Below are 20,880 nucleotides of genomic sequence, written 5' to 3'. Positions count from 1 at the left end.
ATGCCATGGAATCGTCCTCAGCCGTGAAAGAGTGGAATCCTGACACATGGTACAAAATAGATGAACCCTGAGTACATTATTGCCAGATGAAAGAAACCAGTCACAAAAGGCCGCATATCGTACGATTCCTTTGGAATGAAATGTCGACAACATCTGGGAAATCTACAGAGACGGGAAATAGATTAGTGGTTGCTCAGGGCTGGGGGGAGGATGGTGGGATAGAGAGGTAACAGCAAAAGGAAAGGGGCTTCTTTTTGAGGTGATAAAAATGTTTTAAAATTGTGGTGATGGTTGCACCCCTCGGAACACGCTAAACACCATTGGCCTGGACCTTTTGAAACGGTGACTTGTATGGTATTTGAATGCTACCTCGATAGGACTGTTCGAAACGAATCCTCTAGGGGGTGTGATTGAGCATCCCTGATGCTGAGTTTTCAGAGCCCTCCCAGGGACTCCAGGGAGCAGTCAGGCTGGGAACCACAGGCGGACCGTTACTCTGTGTTGAGGCTATGTGAATACGTGTTTAAACCATCCTGTTGTTTCACAGCCAGGGAGATGTCCTTCGGGATCCAAAATTCCGCGACTCTGGGAATTCTGTTCGTCTAATTCACAGCCTGTAGTTTAATCAGCGGTCTGTGTTCAGATGGGCCACCGCATTGCCCTCCGCCAGCAGGCTGGGAGTTGTCTGGAAAGGGAAGCCTGACCTGCCCATTGGACCAGACAGTGCCGGCCACAATGGTCTCAGGTTGTTGAGTTCAACAGACAGCTTGCAGCAGAGGCCAGGTATGGCACAGAAGTAATACATTTTGTGTTGATTTTCATCGACTTTCTTCCCTTAAACTGATTCCTCTTATTTTTTTTTAATTTTTTTGGAATCTCTTAATCCCTTCACCCATTTCGCCCAAAATTGGTTCTATTTTTGATGTGTCCTCCAGCCGTCAGCTGTCGGCACTCCTGGATGGCGTGACACCAGCAGAGCATTATCCCCGATGAATCACAGCCGAGGTACTTTTCCACTGCCCGCCCCCCATCCTTTCTTAAAGCCCTGTCACCTCGCATTGTGGAGACCTGTGTCCCTCTTTCCCGATGGCCTCCACCGCTCGTAGGTGGCGTCTGGGCGCTCAAGCCTAGCCTAGTTCCTGGCACTCAGTCATTAAATGACTTCACTGTCGCTTAAAAAAGAAGAGCCGCCACTTTAGAGATCAGGCCTGAAAGGCGCACCAGCGTTCCCCGTCCTGAAGACCTGTGGCTGGAGAGAGGGGAGGGAGAGATAACCTGACCCCTCAGCTACAGGAAGACCCAGCCCAACCACCCTGATCCTTCAAAGGGGATTCAGGAAATCCTCACTAATGGCCCAACTTCCCTAGTTTGAGATTCCAGAGGAAGCACGGTAGTGACCCAGAGAGATGCTAATACACCAAGCAAGAAATGCAGGATACAAACAAAAGTGTGCGTGGGGCTCACCCCGCCCCTGATTGTTAAGAAACTGACTGTCAGGCTCCAACGTGGGCAGAACAAAGCCTGAGGCTAATTCTGGGTGGAGGGGTGGAGGGGTGGAGGGGTGGAGGGGTGGAGGGGTGGAGGGGTGGAGGGGTGGAGGGGTGGAGACTGATTGGTGATATTTTCTGTACTAAGCAGCCATTCTGGAGGAGATAGGCAAAAGTAAAGGAAGAGAAGGTCAGAAAGCCGGAGGCCTTTGCCATCAGTGAAAGCCAAGTTCCCGGGCATGCTCTCCCTGCAGCGGGGGCTCCCCGTCTGAGGACCCCCGACACTGGCCCATGCTCCTGCCTGTGGTCACTCCTTGTCCCTCAGGCCCTTCAAACCCACCCTGTCCCACCACTGAGCTCAGCACCTGCTCCTGATCCTTTGTGGACGTGGCCCATGCCTGCCTTTTACATAGCCAGCAAACAGTTGAGTGTGCACGAGTGCTGAGCCCTGAATAACGCCCCAAATTTATAGATTGTTCCAAATCTGTATTTTCTGATGTTAAAAGAAAGTTTGTTAACGTTTATTTTTGAGGGAGGTGGGGAGAGGCAGAGAGAGAGAGGCTCCGCTCTATCAGCGCAAAGCCCGACTCGGGGCTTGAACTCACAAACAGAGAGAGCAACCTGAGCCCAAGTGGGACACTCAACCAACCGAGCCACCCAGGCGCCCCTGTTTTCTGACATTTTAAAACGAGGATGCTTTTTCAAGTTTTTAAATCCAAGACATCTTTTTGGAGTCTTCAGTGAAGCTCTGTCTGGACATTAGCTATTCACTCCCTATTTCCCCCTTTCTGTGTCCCCATTTCTAGTGGCCTGTGCCCTGCTCCCTGGCACAAGGAAATAGCCGTGCGGATGCTATAGAGGTCACGACTCCCAGGTTACCTTTAAAGGTGGTGTTTAAACATCACAGCGTAATTTAAAAATAATCAGGACAGGGGCTTAGTCAGTTAAGCGTCTGACTTTGGCTCAGGTCATGATCTCATGGTTTGTGAGTTCGAGCCCCCTTCTTGGGATTCTTTCTCTCCCCCTCTCTCTCTGCCACTCCCGGCTCATGCTTTCTTTCTCTCTCAAAATAAATAAATAAATGCAAATAAATAAGTAAACAAAAAATCTCTTAAATTATAAAAATAAAAAATCTTAAAAATTAAAAATAAATATAATAATCAGGACAGTTTGGTCCGGGCATACAGACAAACATATAACTCACTGGAATAGGAGGGAGCCCAGATCAGACTCAGACATCAAGCAGTAACCTGATTTAACAAAAGCATAACTGAAGCAGGGTCTTCTCAATAAATGGCACTGAACCATTTGGCTATTGATGTGGAAGAAAAATGAGCTAGGTCCCATGTCAAAATTAAAATTATTCAAAGTGGATCATAGACCTAAATTTGAAAAGTAAAAACAATGCAGAGTTCAGGAGAAAGGTTCCCGATAGGAAAATATCTTTACGACCCCAGGGTAGGCAGAGATTTCATAAACAGGACACAGAAATCACTATTTAAAAAACTGACAAGTATGACATAATTAAAATAAGTAATTTCTGTTCATCCAAAATGAAAATCATCCACTGGGAGAAGATACTTACAATACTGTATCTAAATAAGGACCCATACTCGGAATATACAACTCCACAAAAAGAAAGACAAATGAAGAGAGAAAAAAAAATCTGAGACAAAGACTTCACAAAAGATGATCTACAAATAGCCAATGATGTCAGGAAAATACAGAGTAAAACAATGACACACGCCTACAAGAATGGCTAAAATTAAAAAGGCTAACAACCCCAAGGCAGGAGGAATTCTAGGGTGACCTCCAAGCTTTCCGGCCCCTGGTATGCACCCCCGGAAAATCCCCTCCCCTGAAATATAGGTAGGACCATGGATATGCTGCTGCGATTAGGTTGTATTAAATGCCAAAGTCAGGGGCGCCTGGGTGGCTCAGTTGGTTGAGCGTCTGACCCTTGATTTCGGCTTAGGTCATGATCTTGTGGTTCATGAGCTCAAGCCTCACGTGGGGCTCTGCACTGACGTGCAGAGCCTGCTTGGGATTCTCTCTCTGCCCCTCTCCTGCTCATGCTCTCTCTGTCTCTCTCTCTCTCTCCCTAAATAAATAAACTTTTTTAAAAATGCCAAAGACAGAGGGATTTCGCAGATGTAAAAGTAATCACTCTGACCTTGAGTTAATCAGCAGGAGGAGACCCTGGTAGGCCTGACCTGATGAGGCATGCGCCAAGCTTAGGGATTCTCCAGCCGCCCTTGAGGGAGCCACCGTGAGTTCTGTGGCTGCACAGAAACGAATTTGGCCACAACACTGGGCTTAGAGAAGGACCACAAGTTGCCACAGCTCCCCATGCCCCTGCCTCCTATCTACAAATCATCCGTGCTAGATGCCGGGGCAGAAGCCAGAATGTGGGCTCCCTGGGGACAGATGCCTCTATCCTGCCATCTCTCATAGAACCCGACACATTGCAAGGGCTCAGCAGATTTTAAGTTCCTTGTTGACACATGGAAGGGTTGGTTGTATGTGTGCAACTCAAGTGAAATACAGGATTTTTGAATTTTAATTCTTTGCATATCCTCATCTGAATTTAAAAGACAATTTTTTTTTTTACTATTTGCAACTTTGCTGGTACATCTACGGGGTAGATTCAAATATTCCTTGCCCTCCCGATAGGAGGATTATAGCGTCAAATAACATTATAGCAATCAAATAACATTGCTGATATTTGGTCATTTTTTGACTTACCAAAGAGGCAATCTTACATGATTCAACCTCATACTTCGCTGCCCTTTTGACGTCAGGCTGGATCGTATCATTTTCTCTGACCAACGAAACGCGGGCATTAATGGCATGTGTCACTTAAGTCTTAGGAGGGGTTACATGACTGCGTATCTTTTCCCTCTTCCGTGATTTTCCCTCTTTCTCCATTTTCCACATAGAGGTTGCCCGATGCGGGGCTCGAACCCGTGAACCACGAGATCATGCCCTGAACTCAAGTCAGACGCTTCGCTGACTGAGCCACCCAGTGAAGAGCACAGCTGTTGGACACGCAGCAGGATCAATAAGCCTGTATGGTTATAAGCGTCTGAGGTATTTGCTGCAGCAGCAAAACCTAGCACATTCCATGAGACAGTCTGCCATGTAATAGGGGTAACTTCTGTGTGTCTCCCTCCCTCACGTTTCTTTTTTTTAATGTTTCTTTATTTATTTTGAGAGAGAGCGAGAGCGCGAGCTCTCACACAAATGGGGGAAGGGTGGGTAGAGAGAGGGAGAGAGAGAATCCCAAGCAGGCTTTGCACTATCAGCGATAAGCCTGACTCAGGGCTCGAACTCACCAACTGTGAGATCGTGACCGGAGCCGAGGTCAAGCGTCAAGACACCCAACTGACCGAGCCACCCGGGCGCTCCATCCCTCTTCTTTCTTACGCTCCAGAGTTGGCGGCAAAATGTCTTGTCCCCGGGGAAACCCTTGGGAAAGGATGATAGCGTTTAATCAAGCACAGTCTTTCTTCTGATGGAAAAAAACTGGCTGAGCACAACCAAAGACGTTTTGTAACATTTATTAATGCCTGCTCTACCTTTAAGCCTAAGGACAAGAAGCCGTCAGGAGCCAAGCTCTATTACGTCAGCAAACATTCCAGAACAATTAAGGCCCCTTGAAGGCTGAAACGGAACGGTTTCCAGAATCAGAACGAAATGCAGTTGTCAGCACGTATCTGTTAGCTCCTCTTCCTGGGCTGCCCGTTACTCCAGGCAGGGGAATGTGATGCCTCCTATAGGGCTGACACCATACCCAAGGCAGGAGAAGTAGAAGCCAGGTCTAGACCATGAAGGGTCTTTGTAGACCATGGGATATAGTCATTGTCTGAAGAACAATGGAAAAGTATCAAAGGTCTTCACCCAATGAGTGAACAATCTGATATTTGAACTGGGAGAAGAGATTGTAGGGAAACAGGGGAAACAGGGATGGAATAGAAATTTTCTCAGAAATCACAAATCAGGGGCGCCTGGCTGGCTCAGTTGATAGAGCGTGAAACTCTTGACCTCAGGGTTCTACGTTCGAGCCCCACTTTGGGTGTAGAGATTACTTCAAAATAAAATATTTTTAAAAAGGCAATAAACACTGAAAAATATTTTTTAAAGAAATTACAAATTGCTTTTTTGACAGAATTTTTAAAAATCTTAAGTAAGCCAGCATCTACAGAGCAAATGAAATGTCTGTCAAAACAAACAAATAAAAATCACCTCTGAAAAAATTATTGAGGCCAACAGGTTTCATGGTTGAATTCCTGGGAACTTTAAGTAAACAGATAATCTCATTTTCTGTGAGAGAGAAGGTTGGGGGGGAGAAATGAAAAACTTCCCAATTCATTTTACAAAGCGGACACACGCCGATACTAAAACTTCTAAAAGAAAGCACCCCTTCTCCCCCTGAAAAAAATATACAAGTCAATATTACTTATGGGTACAGGTATGGGGCCACTAAAAACAAGCAAATCATTCTGCACTGCATTAAAGAATGGAACAAGCATGCAAGAATGCTGTGTTATTCCGAATTGTATTAATATAATTTTTCATATCATCCCAAATCCCAAAAAGTATCTCATGAAATTCCATATCCATTCCTGAGAGGATTTTTTTTTTTTTTTTTGGTGTCTAAAAAATAAGGAACTTCTTTAACATGATGAAGAATACCGTAAGTCAACAGCCAGCATCATATATAATAATAAAACACCAGAGACAATCCTATTAATATCTGGACTAAAACGAGGGTGCCAAGCACTAGATGTTCAGGGCAATTCAATATTAACTACGAGTTCTTTGGGGGGAAAAATTTACTATAAATTTTACTGATTTGAGAGATATATAGCACATGATTTACAAATAGTAATACAATATACAATACTCTTTATTGTGAATTCCATATAGGCAACTGGTTTTCACAGAATGCTTTTTTTAAAAAAATTTTTTTAAACGTTTATTTATTATTAAGAGGCAGAGGGAGACAGAGCATGAGCAAGAGAGGGGCAGAGAGAGAAGACACAGAATCCGAAGCAGGCTCCAGGCTCTGAGCTGTCAGCACAGAGCCCGATGCGGGGCTCGAACTCGCAAACCCCGAGATCAGGACCTGAGCCGAAGTCGGACGCTCAACCAACTGAGCCACCCAGGCGCCCCCAGAATGCTTTCTTAATTATCAACCAGGGGTTAGCAAACTGGCCCGCAGGCCAAATCAGTCCATCTCCTGGTTTCCTACAACCTGCAAACTAACAATAGCTTTTACATTCTTGAATGGCTGAAAAAAATCAAAAAGAATCGTATTTCGCGGCACCAGAAAATTATATGAAATTCAAGTGGCACAAGTTCCACAAATAAAGTTGTATTGGAACACTGCCTGACTCAATTCTGCGTCGTCCGTGGCTGCTTTCCCTGTGCAACGGCAGAGTGAGTAGTTGTGACAGAGGCCTATGGCCTGCAGAGCCTAAAACATTCACTATCTTGCCCTTGACAGGAAGAGGTGCCAACCTCTCGCCTAGACGATCAACGGAAGAATAAGTCAAGCCCTCCTTTGTAGCACCTGCCAATTTCCAGGGTAAACATTCCCACTGTGGCCGGTTACCAGTGTGGCGTTGCTGAATTCAGAGCAGGGAGAAAGGCACCGAGCACAGCGTCATGTAGGGTTTCAGCCTTGCAGGTACACAGCGTGAATAACTGCCAGGGTACAGATAATAATAAGGTGCAGTAAAATAACCAGGACGTGAGGACTTGCACTTAGTACCTTTCTCCTGGATGTAACTTATTTTTTATTTTTCAAATGTTTATTGAGAGAGGGAGAGAGAATCCCAAGCAGGCTCCATACTCAGCACAGAGCCCGACACGGAGCTGGATCTCACCAGACCACGGTGAGATCTCTGGATGGTCTCTGGATCATGACCTGAGCCCAAATCAAGAGTCGGACGCTTAACCGACTGAGCCACCCAGGCGCCCCCTGATGTAACTTATTTGACGGTAGGTTTTGATAGTCTAATCTGAATCATGGGTGTGTGTGACGACAAGCGTGCAAAATTCCCCCACATTCAGCAGTTGACTTACAAGCCAGTCCCAGCACCACCCCCGACCCGGAGTGACCCATGGGAGGGCTGAGATGTCAGCCCTCCGGCCTGTGTCCACACCACATCCCACAGAAATGGGGAGAACACCCTTCTCTATGCCCACCCTGCCTCCGTGGTCCTTCCGGTCACTCCTAGCTCCGCAACGCAGCTGTGTTCAGAGGACCCAGAGTCTCCGCCGCCTTCAGGCACACAGGGTCTTCTCTGCACATCCCCTCCCCACAAATGCAAACGCTCCCAGGAAGAGCCCGAGTCGGGAGAACCACCTGTCCACAGAGCCACCAAACACGGCAGAGACCCGGAGTTTCATCTCTGCTGTCACAGGAACAAGCGCCCTGACGATGTTATAAATTTAACCTAATTGCAGGTTTTTAAAAAGTGGGATTTTTTTGGAAGTCAAAAATGAGGATTTGGAGGTTCAAAAATAGAACAGAAAAACATCTTTGATATTAAAATGTATTGTAAGCTGCAATGACTAATGCTGTATGCTCCCGGCAGAGAAATAGTCATATCCGTGTTCTAGAAAGTTCAGAAATGGACTCCAATGTAAACAATTACTGCCTGAGTGCTAGAGACCGAAGGTGGGTGGCCCCCTCCAATTAATGTGTTGAAACCTAACCCCCAAGGTGATGGTACTAGGAGAGAAGGGCCTTAGGGAGGTGACAGGTCATGAAGGCACCGTTGTCACCCTTGTAAGACAGACCCCTGAGAGCTCCCTTGCCCCCTCTGCCATGTGAGGACCCAGTGACAAGACAGCCATCTCTTACCCAGGAAGCGGACCCTCATCAGACACCAAACCTGTGGGTGCCTCAGTCCGAGCCTTCCAGCTTCCAGAACTGTGAGACATAAATTTCTGCTGTTTCTAAGCCACCGAGTCTATGGCATTCTGTTAATAACAGCCCACTCTGGCTAAGACACTGATACAAGCAGTATTTCAAATCAGTGGGAAGAAACAGATTTTTAAAACTCCCCAAGAAATAGATTTAAACTAAAAGCACGGAGACACTGCTGAGCGTCTGCACTGGGGTCGGTTGATGGAGGCTATCAGATCTTTCCTTATTACTATTTGCCAGAATTGACTCCAGATGGAATCAGCTTTTTTTTTTTAATTTTTTTTTTAACGTTTATTTATTTTTGGGACAGAGAGAGACAGAGCATGAACGGGGGAGGGTCAGAGAGAGAGGGAGACACAGAATCTGAAACGGGCTCCAGGCTCTGAGCCGTCAGCACAGAGCCTGACGCGGGGCTCAAACTCACGGACCGCGAGATCATGACCTGAGCCGAAGTCGGACGCTTAACCGACTGAGCCACCCAGGCGCCCCCAGATGGAATCAGCTTTGAGGAGTAAAAAGTTACAATAAATGTATTGAGAGATGTCGGAGGTATATATATTCCTATGTGTGTGGAAAATTACTCTCCAGGCATGACAGCAAAGGCAAAATCCATAAAGAAAAAGACACTCATAAACAGACGCACGTACATGAAAGACAAGTGGTAAACAAGGATATTTAAATATAGAAGATGAATAAAGGACGAAGGTCGGTAGTTCCGACACACAGAATTCTTGGCAACAGGAAAAATTCAAGCAGCACTCAGAAAAATAGATAGGGACAAAAACAGCCATCCACAAAAAGGGCGAATGAAGTGGTCAGTTAACATTTAAAAAAGTGAACTCCCAATAATTTTCAAGCGAGCATAAATTAAGATCTCAACAAGATGCCCTTTTTTTCCAGTCAGAATGCCCCAAAATGATGAAACCCGGTGCTGTCCAGGATGCGAGGAGATGGGCACTCTCATGCACTATCGGCGGGAGCAGGAACGAATGCGCCCTTCCTACAAGGTGGTTTGGCCATATCGAGAGATGTGAAGGTCGCACACCCACGAGACCCACAAACCCGCGTGGAGGGACGTGCGGCCCCTGGAGGCAAAGACGTGACTTGCAGTGCTGTTAGAATTGCAAAGTTGCGGGGGTGGGGGGGCACCTGGATGGCTCAGTCGGTTAAGTGCCCAACTTCGCTCAGGTCACGATCTCACAGTTCGTGGGTTCGAGCCCCGTGTTGGGCTTCGTGCTGACAGCTCAGAGCCCGGAGCCTGCTTCGGATTCTGTCTCCCTCTCTCTCTGCCCCTCCCCCCAATCACGTTCTCCTCTCTCTCTCTCTCAAAAATAAATAAACATTAAAAAACAATTTGTTTTAAAGAATTGCATAGTTGGAAACAATCAAAAGTCCCAGTAACAGAACAGGTAGAGACTTTTGCATAGAAACACACAAGACCAAAGGTTGAAGCCTCTAGGAGTGTTGATCCATATTTATCGCCAGATGACGGTGTCCACAATATCCTATGGCATGGAAAAAAGGCTACAAAAAAGCCCACAGAACATGGCTCCAAACTCGTAAGTGTGCCCGTGTACGCGTGTAAATGAGCACGAAGGTGCACCCAGAAGCAAGCGCTGGAGTGTCAGGTGCTTTCTACTTTTATTCTTCTGTCTGGGGCGTGTCAGGCGGCTTCTACTCAAAGGTAAAATTGAACGTGCAAGTGTGTGAAAGGGGCCCGTGACCTTCCCAACAGCCGTGGGCAACTGTTGAAGCCGCTGCATTGGTGAAGGGCTTTTATAGAACCTCCAGGCCCACCAGCATGTCTGAATTTTGCTTCCTGTCTCACTGACTGCTCTTCTGGGCCAATCTAATCAACAAAGAGCTCGATTTGGGCTCTTTCCACTTTCTAATCTCTTCCAAATTTTGAAGTCATTGGTTTTTAAAAGGAACTGTAGGGGAGAGAGAAAAGCTCTTTAGTCAGCCCAGAGTTTGAGAGCAGAAGCTTACATTGAATTCCAGTTCCAACGAACAGAGTTGAATGTTGGCTTACGAAGGGAGAGGGAATCGGGTATTTTGGGGTCATCCTGGCTTATGTTGTGGGAAAGTTGAGAAAGTGATTGTAACGCCTCAAGGAGAACGCTGCATCTTAGCAAGAACTGAAGGGCGAGTGGAGTCACAAGGCAAAGATGACCGGGACAGTGGCGTCCAATGAGGGGCAGCAAGAATTAAGGCAGAGAGGTGGGGAAACCAAGAAACGAAGAATGGTTCGGTTGAACTGGAACATGGGATATACAAGAACAACGTGTGAGGGGCGCCTGGGGGGCTCAGTTGGCTAAGCTTCCAACTTCGGCTCAGGTCATGGTCTCATGGTTCATGGGTTCGAGCCCCTCATCAGGCTCTATGCTGTCAGCTCGGAGCCCGCAGCCTGCTTCGGAGTCTGTGTCTCCCTCTCTCTCTGCCCCTCCTCTACTCATGGTCTCTCTGTCTCTCTCAAAAATAAACATTAAAAAACAAAAACAAAAAAAGCAGCAGCAACACGTGAGAAGGCGGGAGGGCCCTGAAATTAAGCTAAGTTTAAACACTGCTTCACAAGGAGAGTGTCTCATAAACGGGGAACTCAGCCTTGTTCTCCAGGGATCACAGGTGCTTTATGAGAAATAATGCATTTCACACTTGAATTTTAATTTTTAAAGGACTCCTAAGTTGGACTTACATGGCCTCCTTATACCTGAATACTACCACTTTATTTTGGTGTCCACGTTTGTGTTTGTAACCACCTCGGTGCCAGGTAAAATACAGAGGATATCATCATCTGCCACATAAATAACGTCTTCACATTTGTTCATACATTTTGAGTTGAAGACAAAAGGAGTTCTTGCACCATATACTTTGCTCAACTCCATGCAAATACATTTGAAAACTTGGGATGTAATTTTCAAGGTATATGATTTAACAGAACCGGTTCTAGAAGAGACAGAAAACCTAAGCACATCAATTTTCTAGAGGAAATGAGGAAGTCGTCAGATACACCCTCCCAAAAGGGGTCCAGAGGGGATCCTAAGTATAGCACCAACTCTGTAGAGTAATAATCTCAACTCTCTTTAGACAGGCCAGAGGGGGAGGAGAAAGGACAACACGAGCAGTGACATGAACTGAGACAGTGAACGTGAGGTATGTGAAAGTCACAAAGGAACGCAGGTCACTGGGACTAACAGCCCCTATTTGGAAATAGTAAATAAGGTTCCACGGGCAATAGATGTTCCCATTACGAAGGTAGCAAAGGCAGAGGCCAAAACGGGCTTTGACACGGTAATCTTCTAAATCATGGAAAGTTCTCCACACTTCCCATCCACTCCTTCCCCGTCAACCTCTCGCCGGGCCAACCACACTGCTGACGAAAACTAGTGTGACTGGTACAAGTATTGTAGTTTGAAAGGGAGAAAGAGGCAACGAGCCTCTAAGGGAAGATTTAAGTTTTTGCACCATTTTGGACCCTTCAAATTCCAAATCAACATCTGCAAATGTATTGTCATGTCACCTAGTTTTTACTCACTGGGTACCTTCTCCTCTTCTGGGACCTTTGGAGGGCCCCTCTGGCACAAAGCTTCTGTCACCCGCTCAGTCACTCACTGACCACCTCAGTCTCTCCACGTGTGGTTTTCCACGCTTGATTTGATCACGTACTGTGTATTTCTTTCCGCAGACTCCTTGTGGATGGTCTTCGTCATCTTCCAAGATCCCTGTCGTGGGCATATCATACACCGAAGACACCGGTTTGACCCAAGATCTTACCCTACAAGGTCAAAAGCTCCTTCACATGGAAGAACACCTCACTCCTACCCTACAAGTGATTATAACCAGTCTCCACAACTAGTTCCGATGCAAGAATCTGGCATCTGGAAACTATTTTATTTAATAGTCCTTCTTCTAGTAATCTTACTAAGTATATATATAAACGGCAGGGCTTAACATCTCTCAGGGAGGTTACGATCAGGATACTTATGTACTACTGGTTCTCCAATGTTAAATTTAAATGTATATATAAAGTATTATTTTCCAATTTCTAACATTTGAAATACTATGCTTCCGGGAAATGTTAAAAATAGATTTAATGAAAAGTCAACTAATTTAATAATCTGGAGATAGTACAATTAAGCAAAGAATAGTTTTCAAGACTTCTTCCGAGACAGTAATACCATACTAGTTAAGAGCCCAAACTTTGGTACCAAAATAATTGGATTTTACATCTACTATGACTAAGTGTACTTCCAAACCTGAAAAATGGGAGGCGAGTGTGACTATAACGGCAATAAGAAGGGATCCTTGTTTTGTATCTTGACTGTATTTGGGTCAAAATCCTGGTTATAATATTTTACTATAGTGTTTCAGTATGTTATCACTGGGGAAACGTGAATAAAGGATATCCAAGAACTCTGTATTATTCCTTAACAACTACATGTGAATTTGTAATTATCTCCAAATAGAAAGTTTAATTGGTCTTTTGCAAATGTTGACTTAAACTGTAATTTCAAAACTATCCTATGCAATTACATTTCTTTTCTAACTTCTATGATGAGTGAAATAGACAAAGTCAAACAGACTACAAATTACTTTATTTTAAATTTAGCAATGACCTAACCAGAAGGTGGCACTGTTCCCACATCCCTAGACCACGGTAAGGGACTGTCACTTTAAACGTCATGAAAACGGAATACTAAGGTTTTACCAATCAAAACCGTAAACGCTAACCCCAATTCAGTAATATTTTCAATAAGTCTCAGATGAGATTTGAAAAAGTACAATTTTCATAAATCATTAAAAAATAAACAACATATAAAATAACCAATTTTGGGTCTGCATAACATGGAAGGTGGCAAATGGAAAATACAAAGCCATCTAACTACGTGTATTTTCATCATGTCCTGTGTAGACTGGCAAACCCGTCCAGAGACCAGGAAGATTCTTCCCCAGTCTGGTATGAAGCTGTTCTATCGCTGCACTTTTTAATACACGTATCTCCTGCCTCACCAACTGTTAACGTTTTCACAAAGGTATGGGAACGACGAAGATTTCTGAACAGCAGCTAGGGTAAAAGAAAAGCTGAGAAAGGAATCTCTTTTTCTGTGAAAGCCACAAAGTTTCGAACTTTCTCATTTTGGGCTTTTTAAAAATAAAAACATGTAAAATCTTTTCAGGGAAAGAAAATTAAATTGCACCAGTTAACAAGAATTACTAAGACAGACTTTCTCCAATACCATCGCTATTAGATGCTGGATGCAGGAGCAGACACGGACGATTTGTTACCAACAGCGGGTCTGCAAAAAGCAGTCTTTAACGCCCGACAAGCAGTTTCATGAGTACATGTCAACAGCCCGTCTGGGTATCAAAATGCCCTCTGCACCCAGCCTCGCTCAGGCCGGGTCCAGTCTAACCGATAACCACGCGCTGCAAAAGCAGCTTGGACGATTCAAACTATGCTCTGAAGCCAACATATCTAGTACTGCTTTTGAGAACGTGTTTTTCTTTTGTTTGAGGTAAGCAAAATAATCCAGCTCTTTTTTCCAAAAACAATCATTTTTTCTCATGCACCTTTCATTCCAGCTGTGCCTTCCAAAGGCCACCAAATAGTTACTCCGTCCTTAAACATGGAAATTCAAGTCAACTAACCAAACGGATTTTGTACTAGTTCCGGTTGCCTGTTCACATCAGAAACTGAATCAAACCGAACGAGAAGTAAGTTAGAATTTGAAGTTTATTTTCAAATCATTACAGTGTTCATACCAGTTTGACATTATAAAGTAGCAGACGTAAAAGTAAACACTGGGAAGCACATGTATATTCCCATTCTGAAAGAAGACGTGTTCTATATACAGAAAAAAAAAAATGCAGCAAATATTAAGGTATTCAAAGTAATTTTCTGACAATTCAGATGTGATATATTTACAAGAAAAGTATAAGTTTTAAAATAATTAAATAATTTTCATAGAATTATAAAAGTATTGAGATAAATATTAGGAGACCCTGACAATCACAAGAACATTTTCCTACGCTACTGAATATGAGGGGTAGTTCTATAAAAAGTCCCAAAATAGAGCTAATATTTTGCCACTATGAAATATATCAAATTACCAATACCAAAATATGCTAAAATAAACATGCAACGTAGAAGCTGTACCAAAGAAAAAAGCGTGAGGCTCCTGAATATTGCAAACTGTCTACACAAGATTTCTTAGGTATGTTCATGAAAGAGTAACCTTCAAAAGAGCCACTGAAATGGGCATATCATCAGAAAAAGTGACAACTACTTAAAACCTTTCCATTCTACCATTTTCGAATATAGCTGCAAAAAAGGAAACAATCGAAATGTGCCTTTTCAAAATATTAGCTTATGAATAAAAAAAGTTGAGTAGCGCACTTGACGCATTTGGATTTTTAAACTGATTCTATGACAATTCCAATGCAATAAATAGTAAACTCTGGACCCCACTGCTGGAGCAGGAAATCTCTCCCTCTCTTTCTCAAACAAGAGTCATCTTAGAAAATGAAAAGGGGAAACAGTGACACGTATGAATTCCAAAACAGAACAGCACAGTAAGATGGCAAAGTATCATAAGAACAGCAGCATGTGAGATTCAAGACTATTATCTTAAAGCAAACGTTTAAGAATCAACCATAAAGACGATACCTCAAACTCGTCTATTATTCAACACTTGAAACTAAGGATTTCTCAGAGCGGTGCTTACACTGATGACGTCCCCGTGATTCAATGTATACTCAAATGTGTGTTTTAAAACACGAATATTGCACAGGTAGTAGAATAAAAGCATTCTGGCATCTCAAACATAAGATGATATCTTGCTTAACACAATAAACTATGCTACTGACAACTAATTCTATCTCAACGTTTAAAACCAATCACATAGGACTTTTGAGGAGCACGTTCATCTGACAACGTTCTCAAGCAAGATGAGAAAACACAGGCACTTGAATGTGATTAGTGACAAAAAGGAGAGGCATGACTAAGGGCAGTTATGTCTTCACACACAAACTCACAGTCTTTCACTGATCCAAATATAGAAAGAAGAACTATTTATAAAAACCTTGATAAGAAAATCAGATCTCCCAGAAATTTCACACCAAGTCATTTTCACCATTTCATAAAGCAATGACTGCTTAAGGTCCTAAGCTTTTTCAAACACATGTCCAAGATACAGTTGTCTGAATTAGTTCCCCTCCCCCAACCCCCCCGGGCAACCTCCAACCCTCGCTAAACGGTCCGGTGATAATCTCTGCGGCAAAACTTGCTACTCACCTCGATAACCAGAGCATCAAAAGTGGTGACCATTTCCAAACTGTCCACGTCGTAGTATAAATTTTACAGCACCACAGACATCATGATTTCAGTTATCTTAGTCTGACCATATTTCATTCAATAATATTAACCAGTAAGAATGTGTAAATATCAAGCATCTAATAGGAAGTCAAAGTAGCATTTTAAAAACAACCAATATAATTAATAAGCATTTTTAATGTTTTACGTGGTGAAACATTTCAATTGTCAAATTCACTAGGAAAAAAAATACCACGCACACATTTTCATCACCCAAGCGAGAGCACACGAAGCTTCAGACAGTTGATACTGAAACACTTAGGTTTTTTTCTTTCGTTCGTTCACTGTGTTTTGTTTTGTTTTGTTTTAAGGAAATTACATTTCTTTTGGCCACTCCCAAGATCCTTGGTTTACCAGCTTATGAAGAGTACATCTAAGAGGCAGTATAATCTATGTATTAAAAACCATTTCACCCTTTATCATCTTTGGCTAGAAGCCTCGTGAGAGGAAACAGGGGCTGGGGAGGCGGAGGGGGGCGGGGGGGGGGGGGGGCGCGTGCTTCGTCTTACACGTCACTGACCGGAAGGCTTGCATCATCCAAGTCCACCGGGTCACAATCTTTATCCTGAGGGCCAGTTTTACTTGGAGGTTTGAGCGGAGCGCGTTCAGTCACTTTGGAAGCTGGTTCTCTTGGAGAGACAGTCTGGACCTTGAAGTTCCCTGGCTTGACCTTGGCAAGAGATTCGTAAAATCCTCGCTTCTCCACGGTAAAGCTTGAGACCAAAGAGTTGCTGCGAGAGGCCGTGCAAAGGGAGGCGGCGGCTGCGGCGCTGGCAGAGCGGAAAGCGTGCTTGGGGTCTGGAGGACAGCTGGGATGCTCCTGGAAAGAGGACAGGCCGTCAGACACAGTCAAACATTAACGACGGAGTTAGTAACTCAGCGTGAGACTTTACTCTCTGAAAAACAAACAAAACACACACACACGGAGCAGAAGCACGAGCCATGCAGCAAACGTGTGCACGTTCCTTCCCAAAGCAATGCATTTTTAGGAGTGAGGTTAAAGCAAGGACAGTCCACAACCATTTCCACTAAGAAACCAGTTCTGTCACCAAAGCTCTGCCACTCGAAGCCTCGGTCGGCCTGCACCGGAATGCGGCGCTGCAGCCGCGGCTGAGCGGGTGTGTGAGAGGGCCCTGTGGCGTCGGGTCACGTAAGAGTGTGTTCTAGTCTCTCGATCAACACTAGGGATCGTCCCACGTATTTTAGAAAGATAAAAAATAAAAATGCAGGATATAAAAATGAAAGGCCCTATTTTTTTAATAAGCAGAACTCACTATTTTTCAAGCCTACGATTCTGTCTGGCAGTCTGACCAACCTTCGTTTTTCTGCCCTGAGTTTCACGGCAGCGGATAATTGTGCCGCCTTTTCACTTCCTCTTAACTGTATTTATTCAGTTTTGAACACGTCCTTGATTCTCATGGCTTGAGAGTTTGATGGCAGCAAAGGGTACATATTTAATCATTCATTAAATCTGTGGCGAAATAATGGTCAGTTGTGACTCTTAATTCCCACTCGCTTCTAACTTAAGATATCCTTAAATAGGACCGTTCCAAATGCATTGCCATGTAGTTCCCGGTGTGCTGTGCTCATGTATGACACTCGTGGCTTTGAAAACAAAGCGCCACAAGTTCACAAAACACTCCAGATTCCCACGAGCTGGCTAAATTTCGCCTGAAATTGAAAATGCCATGCAAACTACAGTAATGTGGAGTTTATCCAATGCATAAGCGTGCATGAGTTTGCATAGATTATTAGAACAAGGGTGCGGTGCAGTGGTGTAGCATCAAAAATCTCAAAATACATAAAATACAGAAGTTGAAACTTGTGGCAATTCGGTAAATTAATTTTTAGGACAGCTTAATGCGACTTGTTCAATTAGTAAGGTTCTATTGCTCTTTCACGATTTATCTTTTCTCGTTGTTGTTTAAATATACGTATCCAACCGGATGACCAGAGGGAAATAGTTTGCGTTAGTGTTGACAAAGTCAGTTACGATAACTGCAAAAGGCAGTTTGGTTAACTCAACTTTCTACGATCAGTTGTGAGTAGTGAGTAAGTCCGGGCCCTCTAGTAAGAAGGCACGTTTGCGTGAGAGCCCACATACGTGCTGCATTCACCAGTTCTTGATGTATACCTCTGTATACAAGGATTCGACAGCCTTCTGGCCTGCCGCATCTGGAACACAGTGCAAAGCTAAGATTAGAGTTAACCTATACTGAGGAGAGGGAGGAAAAGAGAAAGTTCTGCCGACAGTCACAGCTAGAGAGTCCACTTCGCCCCCACCACAAAGCACGAAACACAAGTGCCCTTCTCCAAGTTTCCCTGTTTCCCCACAGACAGTGTTTTTGCAGAGAGTCTCATATTTGGCTGCTGAAAAGGTCACATAAAACACAGGCAGTTACAAAATTAACAGGTATGAAAGTGACTTCTAAGATATTCCAGAAAGGATACAAGGAGACTCATTTAAGAAATGAGAAACATGGATTTGTTTTTACCGATCTGTAGTTTATCACTACCAGGAAACTACCAGAAAAATACCAAAAGCGCAGAATATCTGGCATTTACAATGAACCTGTAAAAGGTAATGTAAGGCTTTCATGCTACATGTTAGACTACATTCTGTGGACAGCAGTGATACGTTTCAAGACACTTAAAATGTTTTTTTCTATTCCTCAGTAGAATATTTGTGTTTTCAGATGAAAGCAGTGACCAAAGTGTCCTACAGCCAAATCTTATTCCTATGATGTACCTGAACATGATAAATTAAAAATTAAAAACATTTTTCTTGTTATTTCTGAGAATGTTTAACATTTCAGTTTTACTCTCATATCATCACAGAGACAACTATGATAGTGAAAAGCAGCGGGCTTCTAAATTACTCTACCAGAAAAGGACAACGAGGACACGCAATGGAAAATAGTGACGGAGAACACGAAGCTGTATTTCGGGTTCCAGCTGCTCCATTCAACGGCCTTATGGTGCCAGTAAGCCAAAAACACCTTAACTGAAATTCGAGGCAGTAGAGGAGAAATGGAGACTTTCACCAAACTGTGTTATGCTACAATTTAAGGCGCTTTACAGGATTAGGCCACATCCCGTACTGAGAATTTGTCAAGTTGTAACAAATCCAGACCTACTGACAAGTAAGAACTCCTAAAACAAAGCAAGGAAACGTTCATTCTTTAGTTGCCCTGCTTGTGCATTTAAGACAATACAATGCACAGAAAGTTATATATACATAACACTACAAGGAAGCATTAAATTAGAAATGCATTATTTTTTTGCAAGTCCAATTGGTACGAAAGTCAACATGCAAATAAATCTCAATACAGAAAGAAACCAGAAGGATTAGGGGGAGAGGAAGGAAAATAACTCGACAGGATGGGGGGGACCCTAGGGAGTATCACCCCAGAGAACAGGAAACATACAGAAGATGCTGATCGGCCAGGTCCCCGCTGTGCTACAATGGCACCAGAGACTGCTTTAATCCAACTGTGCATCTCTTCAGGGCTATCAGCCTAAGGGAAAGAAAGGACTCATTCAGTCAATTCGCCCCCCAAATCAGCTCCTACATCTACAAATCCAACGTATTCATGTTGGTAAATTGCAGTGTCAACAACAAAATCATTCCAAGGCAATGGTTTCCAAAAACTTTCAGAGTCACTTTTTTAAGTCAGGTTTTGCCGGGTAAGTTATTACAGAGCCGTAAGTTGGGCACTCGATGCTTTAAGATCAGACCCATCAGAAAGTCAGTATGAATACTTCTGGAGAGAAAACGAGAGGAAGAAGTCAAAGACAAAGCTTCTCATTTTGCTCTATCTACTGCTATATCGTCTGACTCTGCTACAAGAGTATTTATGTAACTGCGGAGTTAAAAAGCCATTTGACATAAGTTTATGTATTATTTTTCTAGAGATCATTTCTAGTACTACTGAACTACTACTGAAAGTAGTGTTGGTGGTCATATTCCAAAGTATCATATTCCTTGACAGGACCTTGCTTTCCTACGTGAATTAAAACTTTATTATTAAATCCAACCAAACAAAACCCAAGAGGGGTGTAGAGACACCTCCCTTTACTTCTGTTCAAAACTTTTAAGCTACAGAAGAATACTTGCAAACCAATGATTTTAATAAGGACTTTTAAAAGGAAAAACCCAGAGCAGGCAAAGGTAAAGCAAAAATCTAGAAATCAATCTGGCAAAAGAGGGGGTTTAAAAAGGTTTTATGTTCTGACGGTTATTCTTGATCTAGAAACTTAACCTATAGAAGAAATCCAGGCAAAGTTAAGCACAAAAATGTTCATCCTCACATTGTTTATAATAGTAAATACACAAAACTACAAAAATAATCAGTAACAGAGTAGCAGGGAAAGAGTTTAACTGTGGAGCATTCATATAATAGAGTATGGTGCAGTTCTAAAAAGTTTTTACAGAATTTTTAATGATGTGGAAAAAAATGACTATAATATATTAAATAGAATATAACTGCGTGTGCTTTATATGACCCCACTTGCTATAAAAATATACGCCTTTAAAAAAGGCACTATAATTAGAATGGTTTCCTGAATGTGGGATTCTGTGTGTTTTATAAACTACCCCTTTCTTCATATCTTTCCATATTTTCCAAGTTTTCTGCAATAATTATATGTAGCTTTTATAAGACAAAAACAAATGTTCTTTAAAAAAAAAGAAAAACTTCCAATCTAAATAATACACCAAAAAGAGTATTTTAAACTTAAATACAAGATGCCTATCTACCACTGGTGAGATCTACGGTCTCCTTTTATTGTGGGTATTTTCAGTCCCATTTCTAAAATTACCAAAAATGATGCAGTCAAAATTCTACAATACGTGCAAAAATAATCCAAATTGAAAGTTAGCATCTACGTTAAAACAGCATTTCCCTTCCCATAAATACTACTTAATTCTACTCTACGAATTCATAGTCAAGAGTACCATCTGCTGAACATATGACCTACCGATAATTTTATGTATAACATTTTTTTAAGTTGTGAATTACAGGTGTCATATTTTTCCTTATCCTCATAAGCAGTAAGTTTATTTATGTTCATGTCACCTC

The 20,880-nt window shown here is 43.0% G+C and overlaps 1 protein-coding gene and 1 long non-coding RNA gene across 7 annotated transcripts in view; one reads left to right on the top strand and one right to left on the bottom strand.

Annotated features, from left to right (window-relative positions):
- Positions 1-417: 417 nt before the first annotated feature.
- On the top strand, positions 418-12,712 carry LOC109273007 (uncharacterized). The gene is made up of 3 exons (XR_002082700.2): positions 418-783; positions 936-1,005; positions 12,113-12,712. It is a non-coding gene; the product is annotated as an uncharacterized LOC109273007 (long non-coding RNA).
- A 1,431-nt stretch (positions 12,713-14,143) lies between these two features.
- PLEKHA1 (pleckstrin homology domain containing A1) overlaps positions 14,144-20,880 on the bottom strand; it is a 56,563-nt gene continuing 49,826 nt past the window's right edge. For 2 of the 6 annotated variants that reach the window (XM_019459668.2, XM_053909985.1), the window contains 2 exons: positions 19,228-19,317; positions 14,144-16,619 (listed from right to left, as the gene is read on the bottom strand). In XM_019459668.2, coding sequence (XP_019315213.2) covers positions 16,305-16,619; positions 19,228-19,317 — 405 coding nt within the window. In that variant the 3' untranslated portion in view covers positions 14,144-16,304. Of the gene's footprint in view, positions 16,620-17,903; positions 17,975-19,227; positions 19,318-20,880 lie in introns of all 6 variants that reach the window. The other 4 variants (XM_019459669.2, XM_019459670.2, XR_008424970.1 and 1 more) reach the window with 4 other exon arrangements.

Source organism: Panthera pardus, unplaced genomic scaffold, assembly GCF_024362965.1.
Source record: "Panthera pardus isolate Hobbes unplaced genomic scaffold, ASM2436296v1 HiC_scaffold_22, whole genome shotgun sequence".
NCBI classification, from domain to species: Eukaryota; Metazoa; Chordata; class Mammalia; order Carnivora; family Felidae; genus Panthera; species Panthera pardus.
This window is presented reverse-complemented; position numbering and strand designations above follow the sequence as displayed.